Source organism: Chrysemys picta, chromosome 2 (genome assembly GCF_011386835.1).
Source record: "Chrysemys picta bellii isolate R12L10 chromosome 2, ASM1138683v2, whole genome shotgun sequence".
Classification (NCBI taxonomy): domain Eukaryota; kingdom Metazoa; phylum Chordata; order Testudines; family Emydidae; genus Chrysemys; species Chrysemys picta.
In genome coordinates, this window is record NC_088792.1 from 165,378,114 (window position 1) to 165,401,844 (window position 23,731).

At 41.4% G+C, this 23,731-nt stretch overlaps 1 protein-coding gene across 1 annotated transcript; it reads left to right on the top strand.

The window, feature by feature from the left end:
- The first annotated feature begins 20,737 nt into the window (after positions 1 to 20,737).
- Positions 20,738 to 23,281, top strand: LOC135981587 (uncharacterized). Its single transcript, XM_065584766.1, has 2 exons — positions 20,738 to 21,717; positions 22,712 to 23,281. The coding sequence occupies exons 1-2, from the start codon at positions 21,141 to 21,143 to the stop codon at positions 23,185 to 23,187; spliced, it is 1,053 nt and encodes a 350-aa protein (XP_065440838.1). The 5' UTR covers positions 20,738 to 21,140; the 3' UTR covers positions 23,188 to 23,281.
- Positions 23,282 to 23,731: the final 450 nt, after the last annotated feature.

Genomic DNA, 23,731 nt, shown 5'->3' on the forward strand with positions numbered 1-23,731 from the left:
TAATCTTGCTTTAAAGTCCCAAACGTCGGCTTCCCCAAATTCCTTGAGATTATTCCTTCAATACATCTCACTCCCAGGGTATTTTTTGATAGTCATCTGAAATGTTCCCTTAATTTAATTCTGTCACATCACGTTACACTATCTCTGATGGTTCTCAGGGTACTTAGGACTGTGCGTCTCTTTGTTACCCCCATGTCTCCAGCAAGCGGGAGCCTTGCCAGTGGTGGCTGGGTGTTAGCTCCCTATCACCACCAGCCTGTTAACCACTCAAGCACTTTTCTCTGGACTATGCCTACCCTGTCTTCATCTTCCAGGTTCACCATAGGTGCACCACAATTCCCAAGTCCCTTTGAATTTTTTTCCTGTGACATCTAGCCCCTGACACTGGCTATTCATAGACATTTCAGATCCCCTGCCCCCAGTAGAGCAGTCTATTAGTTTTACTTTAATCCACTGCTCCTGTATAGCCAAATAGCGCTTTTAATGAAACAAAAGGAGATTTATCTAAAAAAGAACAGAGATCTCACTAGAAATGAGAGAGTGATGGAAACAAATGGCTATAATACAAGACAAAATTATAAAATGTGAACCTGGATCTATACTTATTAATAGTTACTTTTCCTACCTAATAAAGTAGTTTTCTCCCAAATTCCAGTCTGTTCCAAAGCTAGTTGGCTTCATAGGAACCAGGATCCATTTTTTCTTAAGAACACCCGTGCTCCCAATATGTCTCCTCAGTGAACAGATTCCAGAGTGCCTTGTGTTATACTGAAACAGTCTTTTATATTTATTCGTAGGCAGACTGATTCTCTGTCCATTGTAATATTCTTTTTTTATTTCTAAGTGGTTTCAATTATTTACAGTTGTCTCTGGTGGTTTTCAATTGATAGCCTTGGTATGGAGTAAGGCTAGACATTCGAGCCTTGCATTGCATCACTGGCTAATCAGGGTGGGTGTTTTCTACTTGAATGGGCCATCACTGAGGCATATTATCCCCTTGTGACTAACTTTTGCTTGAAGTCCATAAAGGGTACTTTCAATATAATTACATTATTGCTTTAATATCATCTGTACATGTATCTCACAATGATTATAAATCTTGACAAGTTGAGTTTTCTCTAGACACCTTACATGCCCTTTATGGATAAACACCTTGCAAGACATATGTTTGGTTGTAGTGAGTCATTAGATCTCAAACTAGAGTTGTTTGCAAAGAACAGGGGACCCTTTGCCAAAGAACCTTTGTGTCACAATTTCCTGCTTCCTGTCCCTGCTTACTACTCTTAATAATTCCTCTCCTGCATTATTGTTTACACCTCCCATATATGTGCAGACTGTTACCTTTTGCCTCTTTCCCATAACTGAGCCAACTGTACATACAATAATTACATAAAATAATTCCTTCATAAAATAGTTACTTAGTCATTTTTTGCACTTCTTTGAATTCCCTTAAAATTGTCATTAACTTTCTAATACTGAAATGCCCAGCAATGAACATTATTCTAGAGGTGATCCCATCAGTGACCTGACCGAAGTTCTGACACTTTCCTGGCTGAAGGTATCATTTCTCTGATCCGTTTTGCTGCCATATCACACTGCAAACTCATATCTATTTTGCTATCCACTGTCACCACCAAGTCTCTTTACAGCATCTACTTTCCAGGTTACTCTTTCTATATACCTTCCCATGGACCATCTGTGTTTTAGATATTAGTATCACCATCCCAGGAAAGGCTGCCACTTCTGTGACATTTTTGCACTCCCTGAAGTGCACCCCTTTCAAGTGACTGGCCTGTACCCCCACTGCTCTTTGGGTGGGATCCTGTGATCCAACCACTCCCTGAGTGGGTCTCTTGGTTATACCCCCATGATTGCCAGCTGTGATATGTAGTGGGCCCAATAGGCTTGGCACTTGCAAAAGTTTTCCTGCAGGAACCCATGGACAGTAACACTATGCAGTGACATACACACAGCTTCTTCAGAACAACATATGATTTATTTTTCCAAAAGGTTTTAAAATGCTTTAAAACAAGAGAGATGCATACTCATACTGTCTTACCTATGCTTGGCATTCCCCTCCAGCCCCTAGGAATGCATGATTTAGTCCCCTCTCTCCCGTAGTATCTTGGGAACCAATTTACAGCCTGCTTGTTGTAGACCCCTGACTCTGTCTGTGTCAGCCTCCCTTTCTACAGGGCAGATCTTTTAACAGACAGGTGTCTTTTTATCTCTCGATTCTCAGCCTTTGCAAAACAGCCGTGTAACTGGGATTGGGGCTGAGGTGTCACCTCTTCACTGCTATGAACCTGGCTATTGCATTTGAGTGTTGGGTGGGATGCTCTTTATCTAAGTCATTATTTTACTTTGTCTGCTTAGTTTCCTTAAAACATCCCCTTTCGCTCTAGCTTCATAGCAAGGAACCCATCATAAACAAATAGACAGAGATCTGCACAATATTCATAAAAAGAAACAGCTATGTCCCAGTTCTGCATTTAGTGCTAAGTATTACTGAATGTGGGGATAACCTAGCCACAGGCAATGAGAGTCTTGGGTTCCAGGTGGCCTAGTATTTATGTATTACTAAGTCCATGAGGTAACAGTAAAAAGATCAGGATACCTAACTTTAAAATAGAAACCCAGCATATAAAATGTTTATCTCTGGGATACCCACTAAGCAATTAAGTTGAGTTGATTTATGTAAACCGGTTGCAGTTCACATCTAAGCTGTAGAAAGCAAAGCTTCATTAATATTAACACTTAAGAGGGTTCAAGAGGTTTGAACAGCTTTATGATATTTAAAATATCATCCTTGTTTTTAAGGGGATGTGGTCTTTCATTCTAAGACATACACTAAATATATATTCATTGTCAAAATAATTAAAATGTTGCCAGTTGAATATGGAATGAAACCATAATCAAAGCTTTTGCAGGCATGCCTCAGATATAAAAAAGTATAGATTGCTCTAACCCTTTAGATAATTAAGCAATATGATTATCAGAAAAAAGGTCACTCTGACAGGCACTCCAAACCATAGGGGATATTTATCAAACAATATAATCTCATACTTAAGTACCTCTGAGCTTATGCTATTAGGAACCATTTAAAAATAATGAGGAATATTGCAGTTTTTACAGACATTAAAACCTAGAACTCTATTGCTCAGGGAAGCTACAACGTGGGAAAAGTGGAGGCATGATAAATGAGTGGATGCTCTGAAACAGTAATAAATTGCTATTTGGTCAGTTATTTTGCTGGTAAGGAAGAAATCAATATAAAATTCTAGTATGTGAATTCTATATTTCTTCAGTAAAATTGGGAAACTTTTTAATTGTGTTATACTTTTTAAAAATTGTTTCATGTAAATTGATTGCTCATGAAAAGTGCAAAATTGACAGCCCTGGAGACTAAAGTCTATCCACACAACAGGTGTAGTACAGCCACAAGCAGTGTTTTCTTCCACGCACTGACAAATACCAGTATGCTGCAGCCCTCGGTTGAAGTCAGTGGAGCTATGACAGTTTACATCAGCAGAGTTTCCTCCTGGAGTTTCCATAATTTCTCTTTCCCTGATCTTTCTGGTAGTTTTAGCACCAATGAGTATTTGAATGATTTGACTCTACACTACAAAAAAAAAAAAAAAAAAAAAAAAAGAGAGCACCACATCTGAGAGCTCAGGTCAATTGACTAGGGTCTTTCACCCCCCAGGACTTGGAACCTGAGCTCCAGCCAAGCCCTAATATCTACAATGCTATTTTTAGCTCCACAGCCTGAGCCCTGCAAGCCCAAGTCAATTGACCCAGGCTGTGAGATTCAGTGCCATGAATCATAGAATATCAGGGTTGGAAGGCGCCTCAGGAGGTCATGTAGTCCAACCCCTTGCTCAAAGCAGGACCAATCCCCAACTAACTCATCCCAGCAGGGTTTTGTCAAGCTGGGCCTTAAAAACCTCTAAGGAAGGAGATTCCACCCTAGGTAACCCATTCCAGTGCTTCACCACCCTCCCAGTGAAATAGTGTTTCCTAAAATCCAACCTAAACCCCCCCCCCATTGCAACTTGAGACCATTGCTCCTTGTTCTGTCATCTGCTACCACTGAGAACAGTCTAGATCCATGGGTTTTTCTTTGCAGTGTTTGTGTTTGCATGGATATAACAATTAGTCACTCAGGCAGTGAACTATTTTTACTGGCTATGTGCTTAATTATTTTACTAAAAAGAATTGTACTACAGATGACAACAAGCATTTCTCATGATCCATTTACATTAACAGAATTTTTAACTCTATCTCTAATAGCCCCTGTTGGAGTTGCCCATCAGTGTTACAGCTGTATCATGTTTACTCTTATCATAGATTTGGTTTAATCAATATTACAGAACATTGTCATTTAGCTTTAAATGTCATTACTAAAATGTTAATTTAATAAGAAATCCTTATAGAGTCAAACTCAGTTGGTTTTACAAGTGTACAGAACAGGCAACTTAATAATTATCAATAGTTTGGGTGTGGGGGTGTGTCTGGACTTTGGCAAGAAAGCTTTAGGTATGGTCAGGGCTGTTATAAAGTCCTCAAGTGAAATCTTGACCTCAATTAAGTGGCAAAACTCCTCCTTCTCCTGTAGACTTAATTGGAACTAGGATTTCACCTCTACTATTGAACATAACTTTCATCTGATCTGAAAAAAAAGAGCTTTATGTTAGCCCAGCTGAATTAGAATTAGCTTCCTGTGATTTGGGTTTGATTGCATCTACACATTCCTCCATGATGAGCCTTGTACCGAATAAGTTTTAATTGTGTGTAATTTGGCTTTAACAGTGCCAGATTGCCAGTGAAAATTGGAATTCTGCACACAGACACCCACTCTCTCCTTCCTGGAGAAGGGGTAAAGCTTCAGTGCTCACGTTGTTATATCTGGACTACTAAACCTGTTTAGTCTTAAGCATCTCATGAGCTGTAGCTGGACTGATTACTTATGCTTTGAACTCCTGATGTGTGGAAAGCAAAGTCAAATGTAAACAATGACTCAGTGCTGGGTAAGTGACTCTGTCGCGTCAGTGTATGTATTTCTGTGCTCTGCCATTGAAAAGTAGGGGTCTTCTCCACTCTGCTTGGTTTTTACTAAACACTTTAAACATGGATTGAGGTGTCTTTGTTTGTCTGACACTATGGACATTTATATTTCTTCATTTCTAAATCTAAAAACAAGTATAGTAGTCCACTACAATGCACTTTCAGGCAGATCCTGCAACCCTCACTCCCCTAAATAGTTCTTACGCAAGTAGTCTGAAATCAATAGGGTTACTCACTTGAGTAAGGGCTAGTAGTATGAGTACAAAACATAGTCCTCATTTTCTAGTGTGAAAAATCCTGATGCTACACTTCTCCCTGGGTAAGAGGGCACGTTGTGACGAATCATTGGCTCTGTAGAATATGACATGTAATTCTTGAGGCAAAAGAGATGCTTTAGAATTTCATTAATTTATACATTTATTTGACACATAAACATCCTCCCCTGTCTTTTCACTTTAAAACAAAATAGTTTAATATTTGGCTCCTGTTATAACATAAATCAGCCAACCAAGAAACATTTTTTTAATGGATCTCTATATTCAATTTTAATGAGTCTCACAGCTAAATCTCTGAGCACTGCTTTCAAAAACTTTAAGATGTATTTAGGAGTCTATTAGCCCTTAACATTAGGGTCCAATACTGCACTCCTGTACTCAGCAAAATACCCCTTTGAAAACAATGTTCTGAGTAAGGAGTGCAAGGCTGTCACCTAAATAAATTACTGAGAGGGGAAAAAGGGTTTCTTTTAATAATAACTGAGAAATAACAACATCAAGAACTAGCTACTGTGTATGGATGATAACTACTTTCTCATAATATGGCTATGGTTTATATTAAGCCCAATCCCCACATTCTGCAATGTGCTGAAGGTAATGGGAATTGAGCACTATCAGCACAAAATAGGATCAGTGTATATTTTGAGATGTTTGAGAACACTTTTTAATAAAGGGAAAGTTCCCATATCTTATCCTATCTGTCTACCTTGGTCTCTTGGCTTTCTCTACATCTCAGGAAGAATTCAGAAAATTGTGATACTTGGGGGGAAGGTGAGTCAGGCACTCAGGACTGACTTTTTAAAGGCTGTTAAGGAAATGTAGAAATTACCATTGAGAGGTAAAGACTTGCAATATATTAAAAACTAGGCAACAAAGAATAGAAATATATGGCCAGTGTTTAGTGCGGAAAGAGGTTAATACATTTGATGTTGTGAGCTGCTTCAGGGGGATAGAATTTTGTGTCTGAGAGACCACCATTTAAGTGAGTCACAAGCTGATATGCTGCACTAAGATTGTGATCATAAAGGATCATTAATACAGACTGATGCTTTCGCCATATTGTATGTATTCCCACCTGCCTCTTGGGTTCCTTGCTACTTTTGCTCCTCAACTTCTCTTTCTTCTGTCACTCGTATTTTCTTTCCCAGTTTCCCCCATTCTTCCATCGTCACTCCTCTTTCGATCTCCATTACTTAGCTTCCTCCAGAGCAGCCCTTCCCTATTGCTCAGCAATTATCCCCTCCTGCTTCCTTCCCAGCTACTGCTACTTACTCAATTCCCTCTTCTCCTCTTGTAGCGTATAGGAATTGGGTGGTATCTCTTTAAATAGCTTGTGTGCCCCCAGTAGTCCTCATTCTCTTCTATGTTTCAGGAACCACTAGAGCCCTGCCAGCAATGTATATATGTAGTTAGACTTTGCATGTTGTATATTGCTCATAAACATGGCTATTTGGACCCAACTGTGTATGTGTGGTTCTTTCGTATTACATTTATTGTGTAAAAAATAAAGACACAATTCCTTCCATCCCAACTTCAGAACATGTCAAAATATAATTCGGGAGAGAAGGGGTTAAAGACCTCTCTTTTTGTTTTTATTAAAACCTCAGATTCTGCTCAGGCTCTTAGATACTGTATGCCTTCTCGGTGTTGATCAAATTACAGATAAGAATCTTCCCTGAGTTCTCCTGTCATTTCTACCTGGTTTGGTATACTGTTGTCCTTAATAGAAAATGATTTCTTTTTCCCTCTCTCTAATCCCTAAGCAACATAATTGTTTTGTTTGTTTTCAGTAGAAACTGCAGTAGTTGGTTTGGAAGCAGAAGCTTGCTTTATTGATAATTTGCACTCTCTATTTTCTTCCTATTTTGAAACCCACTTGTGCTGTAGATAGCATATTACAGTTGCAAAAATGCACCATAAAGCTGGGAAGCGAGGAATATTTAGGAAAATTTTATTTGGATTGGGTAACTAATAGAATTCTGTAAGTACATTTTTAACTAACTAAAAAGACTGGGGGGAGGGTAGAGGGAAGATCTTGAATTTTCAAGATGAAAAGATGCCTGCAATTCAGAGAGTTTACTGTTGATTTAGGGTATGCCACTTTAGCTTATTGTTTTTCTAATTTTGCATGGGTGTCTGTACACCCATGCATATATAGGGGTGTGTGTGTGTGTATAGATATATATAGATATATATTGATATATACTGTATACATAGGGTATGCACACACTTATACCTACGTGTGTGTCACACACATGGATGCATACAGATCTTCTCAACCTTTGAACTAGGTAGTTGGAGCCTGGATGGAGAGTATATTCCTACAAGTAGTTAATAAAATGTCAACAGAATGTCTTGAAAATTAGCTTCACAGTGCCCTGCTTGTAGAAGAAAAGTAATAAGGAACTTTTGTTAAACAAAAAATCACAATGTATGAGAAGGAACATAAGAATGTAACAAATTCCAGAGCAACAGTAAATATTAATAATAGCCAATCAATTGTAATTTCTAAAAGCAGATGTAGTGATGAGATGAAATTGACATTTTTATCATTCAGATAAATACTGAATAATCTTCTAAAAGTTTTCTGCATTTGGAATACAAATCAAATACCAATATCCTGTATATATATAAGGTCATATGCTCAGCCGGTGTAAATTGGCATAACTCCATTGGCTTCTATTGGTGCCAATATACACCAGTGGAGGATCAGACACTACAGAGTAGTCCATCTGGAAAGAGGGAAAGGGAGCGAATAGCAATAGGAGGGATAAATGCAGTATCAGGAATGGACTGAGGGAGGGAACTGGACAATGTGTGGCAGGTGGATAACATCACATGGTGAAGCTGGACAGTAGAAAGGGGGATTGCCGCATTCGGGATGAAGTTGCGGGAGGGGAAAGCCAGCAAGAGGGAGTAGGAGCTTAAAAATCCATACAAAAATGAATGTAAGAACTGTGAAAGAGGGTGGGGTAACATGAACTTTTCCTTTAGGACAAGTGATACAATATACATTGACTGTTGTCTCATAAAAGCAATAAGAGAGAGGCCAGCCAAAGATAACTCAGTAATTTAAGCTGAAGATGACAGCTATGTATGGTCAGAGGAATGAGGACAAAAGAGATAAATACATAGCATTTCATACTGTTTCCATATTGGAAATACGGCTCATTGATGTCAGATAGAGGTAGAAAGTAATACTCATATTTATTTGTGTGGACAAATAAAGATGATTGCAATGCATCAAAATCTCATGTAAATAAATGTTGCAGCATGGTAGTACAGAGATGTTAATGGCTTAGAGCTGAGTGGTAGAAACTGAACTCTTCGTAGATGAGCTGCAACCAATTTTTTTTCTTCACTCAGCGAATATCAGAGAAACCACATCAAATGTTGGAGATATCAGCTCTGCTTCATAAGAATAAGGCTGAGGAAAAAAGAAAAGAAAAAAGAAAAACTTTTGTTTTGATCTGGATGTCCAGCAGTGGCATTGGATGAATATTTTATAGCAAGGAACCACAGTCAGTCCATGATGTACCAAATTGATTAATGTAACCAAATGGGACATAACTTGTCCAAATGAAAAACCCTATGTACGGTGCTTTAAAAAATAAAATAAAAAGGGATAATCACATTTGTCAGCTTATTCATATACATGTTGGTGAGCAAGTTTTCACTGACAAGAACATTTGTGGAAGGCAACAGTGACTTGAATAAATGAGTTCATCGCAATTACAGGTGAGGTTTCTTTTTTCAAAGGGAAATTGTTAGATCACCTCCCAAGACTCTAGTGCAGGGGTCAGTAACCTCTGGCACATGGCTCGCCAGGGTAAGCACCCTGAGGTGCCGGGCCAGTTTGTTTACCTGCCGCGTCAGCAGGTTCGGTCGATCGCGGCTCCCACTGGCAGCAGTTCGCCGTCCCAGGCCAATGGGGGCTGCCGGAAGCGGTGCAGGCCGCGGGCTGTGCTGGCCGCTCTTCCCGCAGCCCCCATTGGCCTGGAGCGGCGAACCACAGCCAGTGGGAGCCGCGGCAGGTAAACAAACTGGCCCGGCCCCCCAGGGTGCTTACCCTGGCGAGCCGCATGCCAGAGGTTGCCAACCCCTGCCCTAGTGCATCTAGTGTTTTCTTTTTGCCCATAAGACTTCTAGTTCTCTGGGGCATGGATGGCCTTTATTTTGGTGTATTGAACAGTGATGAACATACTGTCAGTGCTAAACATATAGGGCTAGGTTGTGCACATCACACATGGCCCATCCCATGAGGAGTGGTAATGCAGAGCATCCTTCCCAAGGGAACACTGGAGGCATTTTGTCTGAGAAACAGCAAGCCAGTTGGAGCTTGCCAGTGCATGGGGATATGTTACAAACTATGTCCTCCTCGGAGGGCTGTAGCATAATTCCCCTGTCCCCAGTTGGCAGAGCTATGACTCTTCACATTCCCCTAGAGACTGCAAGCAGAATAATCGGTGACTTCTTGCTCTCAAGAACTTCAAATTGACTTGTGCTTATGCAGGCTATGCAAACAGGAAGGGAAGGGGAATCTTCTCCAACATTGCACACGTGCATAAGGTTAGGTAGAATGGAGCCCATAACAAATAATAATAAATTCCCCAAAGCATTCAGACTGGAAGTGCTCCAATAGCCATTTTGAAAAGCTCATTCTATTATTCACGCAATGGATTCTTGGAACAGTTAATGGAACAGCCTCAAATGTGCACAGATAATTTGAGGGACTGGAAATAAAATCATATTACATGGGTTACTGTTGTTATTAATCATTCCTTTGATTTAACATTAAAGTGTGCCCACACACTACTTTAGATAACTTTGTCATTATATTACATAACAGATCCAATCCATGAAATTAACAATGCAGAAATCAAGCATGTGTCATAAATATCAAATAATGAATAGCAAATACTCTGCAAAAAATAGGTGAAGACCATAAACTAAAATTTGTAGAGACTATTCATTACACACTGGAGAGTAACAGAGCGATTTATAAACATCAGATCTTGTTTGTGGATAGCAAAGAGAAAAAATGGCTCAATTCATCAAATCCGTTCTTTTTTGAGAAATAATTTGACTCTGCAATAAACTTTAGTGAAGGAAGTATCATTCCCGTGAGCAAGCATGGCTGTTTCATTTGTTCATTGTACTGTTGCCACGAATGCCTATTTGATACGCATGCTGGTGGTGTGACTGATTGTTTTCACAGTGAGTCTCTGCTACCATAGCAATATGTATGTGTAATATGATTTTTATTAAGAACGCTTTTAACAAAAGCTATGCTGCAATTAGTTCACATATGCAAATGATCAAATCTGGGGAGGAACAACAGGAGAGAGGACTCATTACAGGCTCAGGTCTGAATACAAATTGTCCTCAAGTTTATTGCAGGGGGTTAATCCAAATCCACACACCAATTCAACAAAAATCCTTTATCTGCATGCAGTCCATGCAGTTTCACAAATAGCAAATTTCTGTATTCAAAAAGGACAAACTATACAAGGCAGCTCCTACATTTCTCCAAAGCTCCCTGCCTTGGTTTCTGCTCAGGACAACCTTTTGTTCTTTTCCCCGTTCAGAGTAACATGCCTTTCTTTTAAGATATTGAGATTAAATAGGTTCAGCTGTACCTGGTTAGCTGCCAGATGATAATGCTTCCCTAAGAGGCCTCTGACCCTGGCATCATAGACTTTTGTATGGCTAAGTGAGTATAACTGGTGTGGCTATGACAGGCTTTCGGGATCCCCTCCAGGTGGTGCCAAAATCTGGGCATCCCATTACAGGCCATTTTCTGCATCCATTAATCACACAGGTAGCCCTTACTCAGACAAGTAATCCCAATGATCTTAATGGGACCACTTGTGTGCATGAGGATTACAAGAGACCAAATAAAACTTCCCATCTGCTAGTTTCTCTTCCTTCACATACTCAAAGCAGGCAGCTTTCAGGACCCTGTTAGCAGTGGTACAATCAGGAAGACAATTAAATGTGTGCAACATAAGAGAGTGTTGCAGTGAATAATAATCAGGGCCCAATGAGGCATTTGATACAGATAAGACATTGTCCCCAATGTCTTGCAATTAAAGAACAATGACTGCAGTGTGTTTTTGTTGGAAGAGAACAGATCGAATCTTTCACAAATACCAAGTAATTTTCAAAAGGCTTCATAAGGGCATGTTACTTTGGATCTTATTAAATAAACTAGCTCCCAAAAAAATAAATAAACTGGGGGTCTAAAATATTTTCCTTTTTGAAAGGAGAGAGAAATTCAGGGGCCGATTTGATAATAAAATTAAATTGCCACACTATAAATGCTTAGAACACTAGGGTTCTCAATCTAATCTAGAGGTGTACTATTTTTCACCACATTTTCCCCTGTTGATTTCTGCGTTGTGAGATTGGCATTAAACTGGGAGTGTAAATGATGTTGAAAACCTTTGCATATGAAATGAAATTAGAAATTCAGTTTAATTAGCAAGAGCAAAGTTATAATCCACTGCATCTCATGAACAATCAGGCAAGGTTCTCAATGGGATTTAAAGGTGAGAGTTCTAATAAAAAATTGGCTCTCTAATAATCTTGATCCATGCATTATTGCCCTGATATATTCTAATAGTGTTATAAATATATACACCTAGGCGGAAGCCTTATAAGCCAAATTTCAACTTGCAGCAATTATTTTGAGACTAGTTTCCTGTATAAAACAGGGAGTATTGTTTTAAAATGGGGATTCAGACCAATGTGAGCTATAGCAGAAAAAAATCGTACTACCATCTGACAAATTCAGCAATGTATCTTCTTTGTATTATTCAAGGGTTATGGCATTTTTTAAAATTTCAGTTGAATATACTGAAATTTAATCATGTTATAAAACTAATGATCCTGTTTCCAATATCAAAATATTTTTTCCTCAAAGGGTGCTTTTCTAATAAAAGCTGAATTAGAACATTAGTTCAGCTTTTTGGATGTAGGCAATTATCATCCTAATTATAATAATTATAAAGCTTCACGTGTTCTGGTATGCACTCCAAGAGTATTGCAAATTCTAAGAAAGTCTTCCTCTGAGAGCTAAAATAGCTAATTTGTCTTACATTATCCTCAGTCCAAAGTTTACATTTTCCTTTTCTGAGATTAAGAAAGTTCTAATTACTGGTAATATTAATCAATTGCCTTTTCTTGAGCAAAAGGAGGAATTTATTTGGAGAAATAGCACATCATGTAATTGCATGAAACAAACAATAAAGAGTGCACAATGAAGATCTGATTTCTACTGATGATAATTACCAGAACTAGCTTTGGGTTGGAGTTTGTTCTGTCCACAGGGTGAAATTCACCCCTGTGCAGAGAACCAGCAGAAGGCCTATATAATGCTTAAGCAATGTTTTGAGTGCTTGGATGGTGTTTCGTTCCATGGTGGCCCTCTCCACAGGGCTGAAGACAGCTAAAGACTCTTCAAATTAAGACCACCCCAGAAGCATACTTTACAAAAAATGAAGTGATTTAGCAATGCACACTTTTATATGAGCACTGGGGGATAACAGCACACAGTGTTGACAGTCAAGCATTGATTCAGATCGTAAAAATGTTCCAAGAGAGGCTCCTGTATGAGGCAAGCACCTTGACCACCTGAGTATCTTATACCAAGTTGAGTCAAGCCTGCTAAAGGCTAGAGCTAAGCAAACTGCTTACGGTGAACAATTCATGAATTAAGCCCTTTTCCATGTTCATCTACTCTGCAGGAGTAGATCTTGGTGTTCTAGATATTGTTTCTCATTGTTCAGTTAGGTCAAGAGTCTACCTTGTCCTTTCCCAGATGTGAAGTTAGGGAAAGGAAGAGGAGGAAGGTGCAAGCAGCTGTTCCTCCTGCAATAGCATGCTGCATGTTACCATCAGGCATATTAGCAATCTAGGCATCTTCAGGAGGCAAGGAGGAGGAAGGGTCATAGCCCCTCCACACATACTGGCCATCTTAATAGAACCAATGCAAAGTGGGGAACAGGCTGCTCTCCTTACTGTGCCACTCATTCTAAGCTGTGCCTATCAGACACAAACTAACCGCTAATGCTTTATCGAACATATTTCAGACTTTGAATCACTTGCAAAAACTATTTTTTGGTGAGTGTTGCTTCAAGTAGTCAGTATCTGCAATTGGGAAAATAGAGTTATTTTGACTGGACACATAGGCCCAATTTTTGATAAGTGACTAGTGATCTTGGGTACCTCAACTTGTGGGTGCCCAATTTGAGACACTTTAAAAAGACTTTCTGAGGTTGGGTGCTTAGCACTTTTGGAATATCAGGCCCTTTTAAGATGTCTCAAATTAGGCACCTACAAATTGAGGACTCAAAAATCACTGGTCATTTTGGAAAATTTCAGGCATAGGTCTTATGTGAGGGTTCTGCTGCCTGATTGGATGATGTTAACTCTTAGGATCAGACTGTGTATGTGAATACTCATAATTTAAAATTTTGCTTTCCAAGACGATTCAGCAATATCCATTTAAAACACACTATTTCAGCCTGCTACCCTTTATTATAGAACATAAATTATTTTTCCACATAGATGAGTTGTGGGGGTAGTAATAGTTCTATTCAAATACTATGTTTTTTTTCCCTTTCAATGAAACACACACAAATAAATTATTTTTCTAAAGTCTTTGTTGCTATGCTTCCACAAAGGAAAATGTCCACATTTTATCCTTAATTTATGCCATTTATTTAGTCTTAGTCTTATGATTTGTAAAGTACAAATTTGTAAAGTAGATTTTCCCCCAGTTACAATTGAGTAATTGCAATAAATTATAAATAAGTTCCTTTCATAAAATCTGACATGACTTTTATTGTGCTCTTGCTATTTCTCATTTGTTCACCTTATTTTTTTACACAATTAGGTTTGTTAAGAACACATATGATCTGTAACTCTCTAGTGCCAGAGGATCTCAATAAGTAGACTTTAAAGAAATTCACCGCAGTGCAAAAGGCCAGAATGAGCCTATGTATCACTCAAGTTCCACTTTAGCCCTGCTCAAAATAGGCAGCCATCGCTGTGTTATGTAGACACACTTATCACAAGTTTAAAAGAACTGAGTCCTAGATCCTTAACGATATTTAAGTACCTAACTCCCTTTGAAGATATGGGTCTAAATACTTTAAGAAGAATGTGGAGCATATTGTCCATGACTGTCTGCAGCAGCAAACTCAGCCCCAAATGGAAAATAGCAGTCAGAAAAATGAAATATTGCAGTAATCCACACTTGATGTAACAAAAGCATGAAATACCATGGCAAGGTTTGCAACTAAGTGCAATGGCAGCAATTCCCTCACCTGCCAAATAAGAAAGAAGGTTGTCCTGGCCACTGCTGCAATATAAGCATGGGGCAGTACAGATGAGTCCTCTTAGAACATGAGATCGCCAACTAAGGTTAATAGGTGACCTGATCACTTCTACTGGAGATAATGGCCATGATTCTCTTCATACACTGGTGTAAATCAGCAATAAATGCATAGAAGCCAATTAATTTACACTGGTTTAAAACTAGCCTGACAGAAATTTCAGGTCCGTTGTCTTTGCCAGTTCTGATTGCTCCCCTCTGTCAACTTGAATCTCATTTATCTTACTCAGATTGAGTTTAAGTCAGCTGTCTTTCATCCAGGTCAGTGTCTCTGCCAAAAATTAGGAGAGCAGGAAAACTGTTGTGTCAGGGAGCTGAGAGTCACCGGCATATTGGTGAAACTCTAGTTCTAATTCCTCAGGGTCCCAGAGCGAGAAGACCCCTTTGCAATGATATTACTTGAAGATGTGTTCTGCACATTGTATCCTTTTGCTTTATCAGTGTCTCATTCAAACCAATCTCAAGAGTTCAATAGTATAGCCAGCTCTGGTGTCCCACTAAACTGTGTTGCAGCTCTGGGGTTTTACAAAGGGCTGTAAAGCCCCATTTTGAGTTTCCTGAATCTTGAGCCTGGTTTGTGCTGGACTACTTCCTAGGGCTAACTTAGAGAATCCTTGGATATAGGACATAATTATGCTGCCTGCTCTCTCATCAGCCTTCAATGCTCTTGGTCATATGGGATAACTGACTTTCACACAACGAGAGAAGATGGAGTAGCATTAAATTGTCTCTACTCATTCCCCTTACACAGCTCCCAGAAAGTTATGATGAACATCTGCTCATTTTCCCCCAAATCCTCACATGTGACATTCCACAGGGTTCATCACTTTAACTTATTTTCTTCAAAATAGATTGGGATTACTCTAAGAGACTATGAAATGCCATGGATTCTAGTGCAGGCAATACTCAGCTCTTCATCTGCTTCTCAGGAAACAGAGTGTCTGATGTTGTGAAGACGTCCCAGTGCCTAGAAGAAATAAGCAGATGAATGAAGCACAGCTGGTTGAAACTTAATCTGGGGAAGATAATGGTGATGTGAAAAGTAAAGGGAAACATTTTGAGGACCTCACTAAAGCAATAACCCCACCTTCCACTGAGGAAATCCATGGAGAATCATGCAGATGTAGACTCGTATACCTGCACAGTTCTCTTTTGCAAGACCAGGGTCTAAGATAACACACAGCCTCAAGAATGTTAGACTTTTCTCTCTTCCTGGACCCAACATTGCAACAGAGGAAAGGAATGTTCTCTTTCATCTCTAGCTAGTCATGAGTCTGAATAAATGAGGACTTTGACATTGTGATCCTTGTTTTTTGTCACCTCCATGTTAGATGACTGTAGTTCACTATATTAAAATATTAAACTGATAGCCACTTGAAACTAAATTACCTATTGAAGAATTCTTGTGAAATTCTTAAGGACTTTAACAGAAAATGCTAATTTCAAAGCAAGTGGCCATTATGTATATGGTTGGAAGTCAAAAGTCTAAGTGAATTCCTCACTCATCCTCATTAAAAAAACAAATAAAAAACCCAACATGTGGGTAGAGAGACTTTCAGCTTTTCTTCTATGAGTAGAAGATATTAATAATGATCCTTTACCTTTGGACTGTTTGGATTCTAACAGGGCAAAACAACTGACTGAGAAGACAGAGATCCCCAGAATTATTGTGGGTAGCCCTGAAAGACTTTTGGGAAACTGGTAGTTTATTATATCATTGCCACCATTTGGAGTTGCAAACTGGGACTTACCTGTTGTTATATTTTGCCCGCTTTAACCTCTCAATAACTCTAATTCTTTTTCTTAGCTAATAAACCTTTAGTTAGTTTACTGTCAGCATTGCCTTTGCTGTAAGGTCTGGAATACCAATGAGTCTGGGGTAAGTGACTGGTCTCTTGAGGGAATCAGGGAGAAATCTGATGTGGTGTTATTTTAAGTTTAAGTGACCTTTTATCACAAAGTCCAATTTGTCTGGGTGCAAGATATGCTGGAGAGTCTAAGTAGGCCATGGTAAGACTGGTATAGTGATCCAGGAGTTCACATTTGTTACTGGCTTGGTGAAATATAATAATAGAACATAGTACCAGTTTGGGGTATTTGCCCTTGTTTTCTGACAGTCTGCCCTGAGGTAGGCACTCACAGTTGTGAGCCACTCCAGACAGTGTGATACAAGCTACTGCTTCCCCCGTCCACAAGCTTTGTTACCCTGTCAAAGAAGGATATTATGTTGATTTGACATGATTTGTTCTTACCAAATCCAAGTTGCCAGTTACTTATTACCTTATTTTCTTCTAGGATTCTTACAAATTGATTGTTTGATTATTTGCTCCATTATCTTTCTGGATACCGAAGTTAAGATGACTGGTATATAATTTCCTTAATGGAATTTTCCAGTCCTCTGTGATCTCTTCTGTCCTTCCTGAGTTCTCAAAGATAATAATTAATGGCTCAGAGATCTCTTCAGCCAGTTCCATAAGTATTCTAGGATGTATTTCATCAGGACCTGCTGACTTGAAGACATTTAACTCCTCTAAGAGTGTGTCTACAGTAGAAATGTAACTAATATAAGTTAACTTAATTACTGCAGTGGTGCATGTCCACACTGCCCTTGTTGGGTCAGTCGTGCGCGTCCTCACCAGAAGCGCTCCCACTGACCTAAGAGGGGCACTGTGGGGAGTGAAGAGCTGGGTCTCCCCACACTCCCAGGCTCCCAGCAGGATGCCCTCCCCATCAACTCCCCTGCTTTCCTCCCTGTTCTCTGCTGGGAGGGGGGAAGGTGCCCAGGGCTTCTGGCCCCCAGAAGCGGGGTCCAGCTGCCCTGGCTTCTCGGACCTGCTCCCCACCAGGAGCCAGGCAGCCTTTCAATTTCACAGCTCCCAACCGTAAATTTGACAAACAGCCCAATGTTTCTCGCTGGGAGTGGGGGGAAGCTGCCCAGGCTTCTCACCTCAGCTCCCAGCCAACTCCCAGACCAGCCACCCGCGCTTCTCCTCTCACTTCCCAGCTGGGAGCTGGGTCAGCCTCTAGGGCTTCTTGCCCTGGCTCCCATCTGGGAGTGGAGGTCAGCCGCCCCACTCCCCTAGGGGTGAGCGGGGCAGCTGGGCTCTAGCTTCCCAGAAGACAGCCAAAAACCAACGTAAGTAAGACAGACACTCCGACTATACAGACACTGTATCACCCTAATTACACCGACATAAGCCCTACGCCTCTCATGGAGGTGGAGTTATGTTGGTGTAGTAGGGCACTTATATCGGTGGGAGAAAGCTGAAGTGTAGAAACTGACATAAATAGGTCGATGTAAATTGCCTTATGTTGACCTAACTGTGTAGTGTAGGCCAGCCCTAAGTAATTATTAACTTGTTCTTTTCCTGTTTTAGCCTCAGATCCTATCCATTTACACTTATGTTCACTATGTTAATTGTCTAATCACTGCTAACTTTTTTGGTGAAAATTGTAACAAAAAAGGCATTTAACACTTCAGCCACTGCTGCCTTTTCCGTTATTGTCTTTCCTTCCTCATTTAGTAATGGGCCTCCTCTTTGGGGACCATTACTTTGTTGTGGTGAAGGGGCTTGCATGTTCCAATGATCCTGAGAACTATGTTGTTGGGAGCTTCATACTCATGGTAGAGTCTCCTAAGGCAAACAGATCTGAGGAGAGATCCCAGACAAAGCACGCTCCAATCCCCCAAGACCTCAATGGTGGATCAGCTTGAAAAGGGTCTTCGGATCTCAATGATTGTGAAAGCAGGTGAAGGCTGCAGCAAGTTGGAGATCTCCAATTGTCTCAGACTTTTCCTACCACTTGGCCTCAGACCCAAGTGAAAAGGTGAAAAATATTCAAAATTACTGAAACTTCCACTTTCATCGTTTTCAAAATGAAAAATTCAGTTTTTTTGGTTTGAAATTACCTTTCATTTTGAAATTCATTAATTAATAGCAAAAGGTCAAAACTGAAATGTAATGTTTTGAGATTATCAAAATGTTTGAATGACCCGATCCACGTGATGAGAGTTTTGGTTCATGAGAATTTTTGAAATTTTGAATTTTCATCCCAACTCAGGACAGAAAAGTTTTTTTTTTTTTTAATCTCAAAAATTCTTATGGGTCAAGAAAACAGTTTGCTGCCCAGCTCTGAGTGTCACTGTCCAGCATCAAATCTGTAAAAATCAATTTTTCCCCAAAATAATTTATGCTAGTGGGTTTTATTAGGTTTTATCTTGTCAATTATAATTTTAATCAAATAATTAAAATATGGCTCCAGGAGCTAATTTACATTTACCTTTAATAAGTTTTTTTCTATACATTGAAGTTTTGAGATAGGAACCAGTGCAGTGTGCTTTTATGGATTTATTAAAAGAATAAGACAACAAATATGAAGCCATACAAATATGTCATTAACTAATTTACTTCTCATTTCCCTAAACTAATCAAATATAACACAATACAATGATCAAATTAAAGTTACAACTGAAAAGCAATCAATAGATCAATGGTTTAATTTATCTGGCTTGCCAATTACTACAAGGAGTAATTACATCAATTTAGAAGGTTAACACAAGAGTAACTTCAATACTTCACAGGAAGGGTTAAGGAAGAACACCTCTCTTTTTATCCAATCAATTGAACTAAGAGTCTGCTAAAAGCAGGAGCTAGCTCTCTTCTTTGTTTTAAGGAAGAGTTTTCTTAGAATGATTTCTTTATAGCTTCCTACTTTGATGTTCCACCTTAAATTTCTCTGAACATACAACCAGTTTTATTACTTAGCTCATTCCCCTTCCCACTGTGTTGATCTGTGTAAAAGTGACAGAAAGATTCTTAAATCAGGCAAGTAGCAGCTTAAAACCAAAAATCTAGTTAAAGAATAGATTTGGGTTTAGGTTAGTAGTGTCTACCTGGGAAAATGGTTAGTAACAGACACGAACACACACTCTAATGCAATGTGGGAGAGTTCAAATGCCTCTGCAGGCTATGTAAAATCACTGTCACATCATCTTTTTAGAGTCTAAGGCCATGTCTACACTACAGAGTTGAGTTGAGAGTTATGTCAATTATCATAAGTTGCTTTAATAACATTGATGGAACATGTCCACACAACGCTCCTTGTGTCGATTGAGCACGTCCACAGTCATTGCTCTTGTATCGACAGAAAAAGTGTTGCATCGTGGGTAGCTATCCCACGACAATGATTCCAAGAAAAGTGCCTGTATGTGATGCATTGGCCAGGCAGTGTTTACTTGCTGTCATGAATTTCCCTGTAGTGCTTGCTTCCTGAGCATTAACTGCAAGGAGCAAATAGTGCTACCTATAGCCTCTGTGTTTCAATGTTAGCACTGAGTGATATATCTATGTCACAAATAAAGGCTCATTTTATTTCAGAGTCTCAAGTTTAATAACAGGATAAAACACAAACTTTTGGTCAAACAGGGGACATGAAAATGAGGAACAGTCTCTCAGTTATAGCTCTCACAGCTGTGTGTAACTCCAGCTTTCACTGGAAAACCAGTCCCTAGGCATGGAGTGCTCTGGGTACTCTGAGGGACCAGGAACACACTTTGCTAAATATATCCTTTGCGGTGACCCCATCTCCACCACCAAGAGCTCCATGGATATTTCAGGGGAACTGGAGGCAGCAGCCAGCAGACTCAACCCCAAGGTGGAGGAGGAGGTGGAGCTGGAGGACAGTGTGGAGCACACCACAGGGTCATTCAGTGGTGTGGTGAGTCAGGAGCACTTTTCCATTCTGGAGGGGTCTAACCAGTCCCAGCAGTCTGGCTCTCATGTGCAGGACGCAGGAGAATGGAGCTCCCATAGATGCTCATTTTGCTTTGATGCCGCACAATGAGAGGAGATTGAACTCTCCTTTACTTTGTAATATGGTAGAGGAGGGATAAGGGGCAGAAATTAACAATAGAGCCTGTCCATCTACTCAGTGGGGACTCAGCGGAAACATTTGTTAATGTACACGGTGATGTCCCGGGAATCCTCCATATAGATCTCTAAGGCCTGGTCTACACTAGGCGTTTATGTCGAAGTTAGCGCCGTTAAATCGAATTAACCCTGCACCCGTCCACACTGCGATGCTATTTAGTTCGACATAGAGGTCTCTTTAATTCGACTTCTGTACTCCTCCCCGACGAGGGGAGTAGCGCTAAATTCGACATGGCCATGTCGAATTAGGCTAGGTGTGGATGGAAATCGACGCTAATAGCTCCGGGAGCTATCCCACAGTGCACCACTCTGTTGACGCTCTGGACAGCAGTGCGAGCTCGGATGCTCTGACCAGCCACACAGGAAAAGCCCCGGGAAAATTTGAATTTGAATTCCTTTTCCTGTCTGGCCAGTTTGAATCTCATTTCCTGTCTGGACATCGTGGCGAGCACAGCAGCACTGGCAACGATGCAGAGCTCTCCAGCAGTGATGGCCATGCAGTCTGTGAATAGAAAGAGAGCCCCAGCATGGACTGATCGTGAAGTCTTGGATCTCATCGCTGTGTGGGGCGATGAGTCCGTGCTTTCCGAGCTGCGATCCAAAAGAAGGAATGCAAAGATCTACGAGAAGATCTCTAAAGACATGGCAGAGAGAGGATACAGCCGGGATGCAACGCAGTGCCGCGTGAAAATCAAGGAGCTGAGACAAGGCTACCAGAAGACCAAAGAGGCAAACGGACGCTCCGGATCCCATCCCCAGACATCCCGTTTCTACGAGGCACTGCATTCCATCCTCGGTGCTGCCGCCACCACTACCCCACCAGTGACCGTGGACTCTGAGGATGGGATACTGTCCACGGCCGGTTCCTCAGACATGTTAGGGGACGGGGAAGATGAGGAAGGAGATGAGGAGGGCGAGGCAGTTGGCAGCTCTCACAACGCTGATTTCCCCGACAGCCAGGATCTCTTCATCACCCTTACAGAGATCCCCTACGAAGCGTCCCCAGCCATTACCCCGGACACAGAATCTGGTGAAGGATCAGCCAGTAAGTGTTGTAAACATCTAAACATTTATTTTTAACAAAACAGGAATATTAACAATTAAAAGAATGGGTTGTTCATGATTAGTGTGCCCTAGGCGCTTAACGGTTTAGTAAGGGGCAGTGCAAGTTTTGAAAAGAAATCTAGCAATGTCCGGTTTTCAGTGATTGTCCTGCACAAGCCGCTCTACTGTGTATTCCCTGCTACTGCAGCTACAGTAAAATGCGGTCTATATGTGCGGGGATAGAGCAGTAATCCTCCTGGGACATCTCGATGAAGCTCTCCTGGAGGTAACTTGAAAGCCGTTGCATGAGGTTCTTGGGGAGAGCGGCCTTATTGGGTCCTCCGAAGTACGACACGTTGCCGCGCCACGAGATTATCAGGTACTCGGGGATCATTGCTCTGCACAGCAGGGCGGCATACGGCCCTGGTCTTTGGAGGCTTTCCCGGAGCATTCTCTCTTTGTCGCTCTCGGAGATCCTCATCAGGGTGATGTCGGCCATGGTGACCTGCTTTTAATTAGGTAGGGGAATGTTAGTGTTGGGACTGCTTTCCCGTTCCTTTACAGAACTGTCACCGCTGGTTTGCAGCCACGCGGTGGAGGCGGGAGAGGGGCAGCCGAAAGGGATCGTTCCCGGGGACAGCCGCGAGGGGGTGGGACAGGGGCAGAGTTCCCGCTTGCCGGATTGCTGGCAGCAGGGACTGACATTGATTTAAATGTGAAATGAGGCCAGTGGTAATATAAAAGTTTTAAACTGCCACAAGTGTACGGCTTACCATGTCTGCCTGCAACAGAAATTCCGTTGTGCTGCCTCGCTTCTCAAATGTGCTGTTCAAGACCCCAGGCACAGAATGCGAAGGCCGAGAATTCGACCTTGTGCTGAGTGCGCATGTGAAAGGTGCTGTGCATGGTCTTGTTCACAGAGAAAGACTATGTTCTTTGTTCACAACTACATTTATCTTTCAGAGGAATTCACTCCCTTTTTCCCATTTCCACAGCCCCGTCTGCGACTGTCTCACAACCTAGCCTGGAATCACACTCCCAGAGGCTAGCGCGGATTAGGCGTAGGAAGAAGAGGACACGGGAGGACATGTTCTCTGAGCTTATGGCCTCTTCCCAAGCCCAGGCAGCACAGCAGACCCAGTGGCGGGAGAACTTGACCCGAATGCACCAAGCCAACATGGATCGGGAGGAGAGGTGGCGGCAGGAAGACCAGCAGGCGACTCTAACGCTGCTTGGACTACTGAGGGAGCAAACGGACACACTCCGGCGCCTTGTGGATGTTCTGCAGGAACGGAGGCAGGAGGACAGAGCCCCGCTGCAGTCCATCTCTAACCGCCCTCCCCCGCCACCAAGTCCCATACCCACCTCACCCAAAGTGCAAAGAAGGAGAGGCGGCAGAGTCCCTGCTAACTCTCACTCCACCCCTGCAGAGAGCTCTAGTAGCAGAAGGCTCTCATTTCCCAAAATTTGAAAAGTTCTTTCCTTCCCGCCTGACACAAGCCCACGTCCAAGTTTCACCTCCCAATGCCATGTGTAGTTGATAATAAAAAATTCGTTTCTGTTAACTACTGTTTCAATCATGTTCTTTTGGAGGAGGAGGGGAAAGGGGGTTGGAAATTGGACAGGACAGTCTCCTTTGGCAGGGTACATAGTCGGGGGCAGGCACAGCAGCAGGGCACATACACAGTGCAGTGATGCAGTGACTAGTTGCCCCGGTTAGTCTGGGAGGTTGTTTTGATGTAATGTTGGGGGGGGTGGGTTGCTCTGTGACTTTGTGGCGGGGGAGGGCAGTTACAGATCTTAAGCGCCGGTCCTTAGACAGGATCACAGAGCCACACAGCATGGGATCTGTAACCGTCCTCCCCCTGCCACAAAGTCAAATAGACCTCCCATACACACAGTCCCGATCAGGAGGGGTGACAGGCTCCGTTGAAACAAGCATCCCACCGCAGCGGAGCCTGTCAATCCTTGAGTTTAGAAGCTGCATTCGCATCACAACACTAGACCCGCCCCGC

Coding starts and splice junctions, on each gene's coding strand:
- LOC135981587 (XM_065584766.1), top strand. CDS start 21,141: ATGCAGAGCTCTCCAGCAGTGATGGCCATGCAGTCTGTGAATAGAAAG. Junction 21,718..22,711: donor ATCTGGTGAAGGATCAGCCA/GTAAGTGTTGTA, acceptor CCATTTCCACAG/CCCCGTCTGCGACTGTCTCA.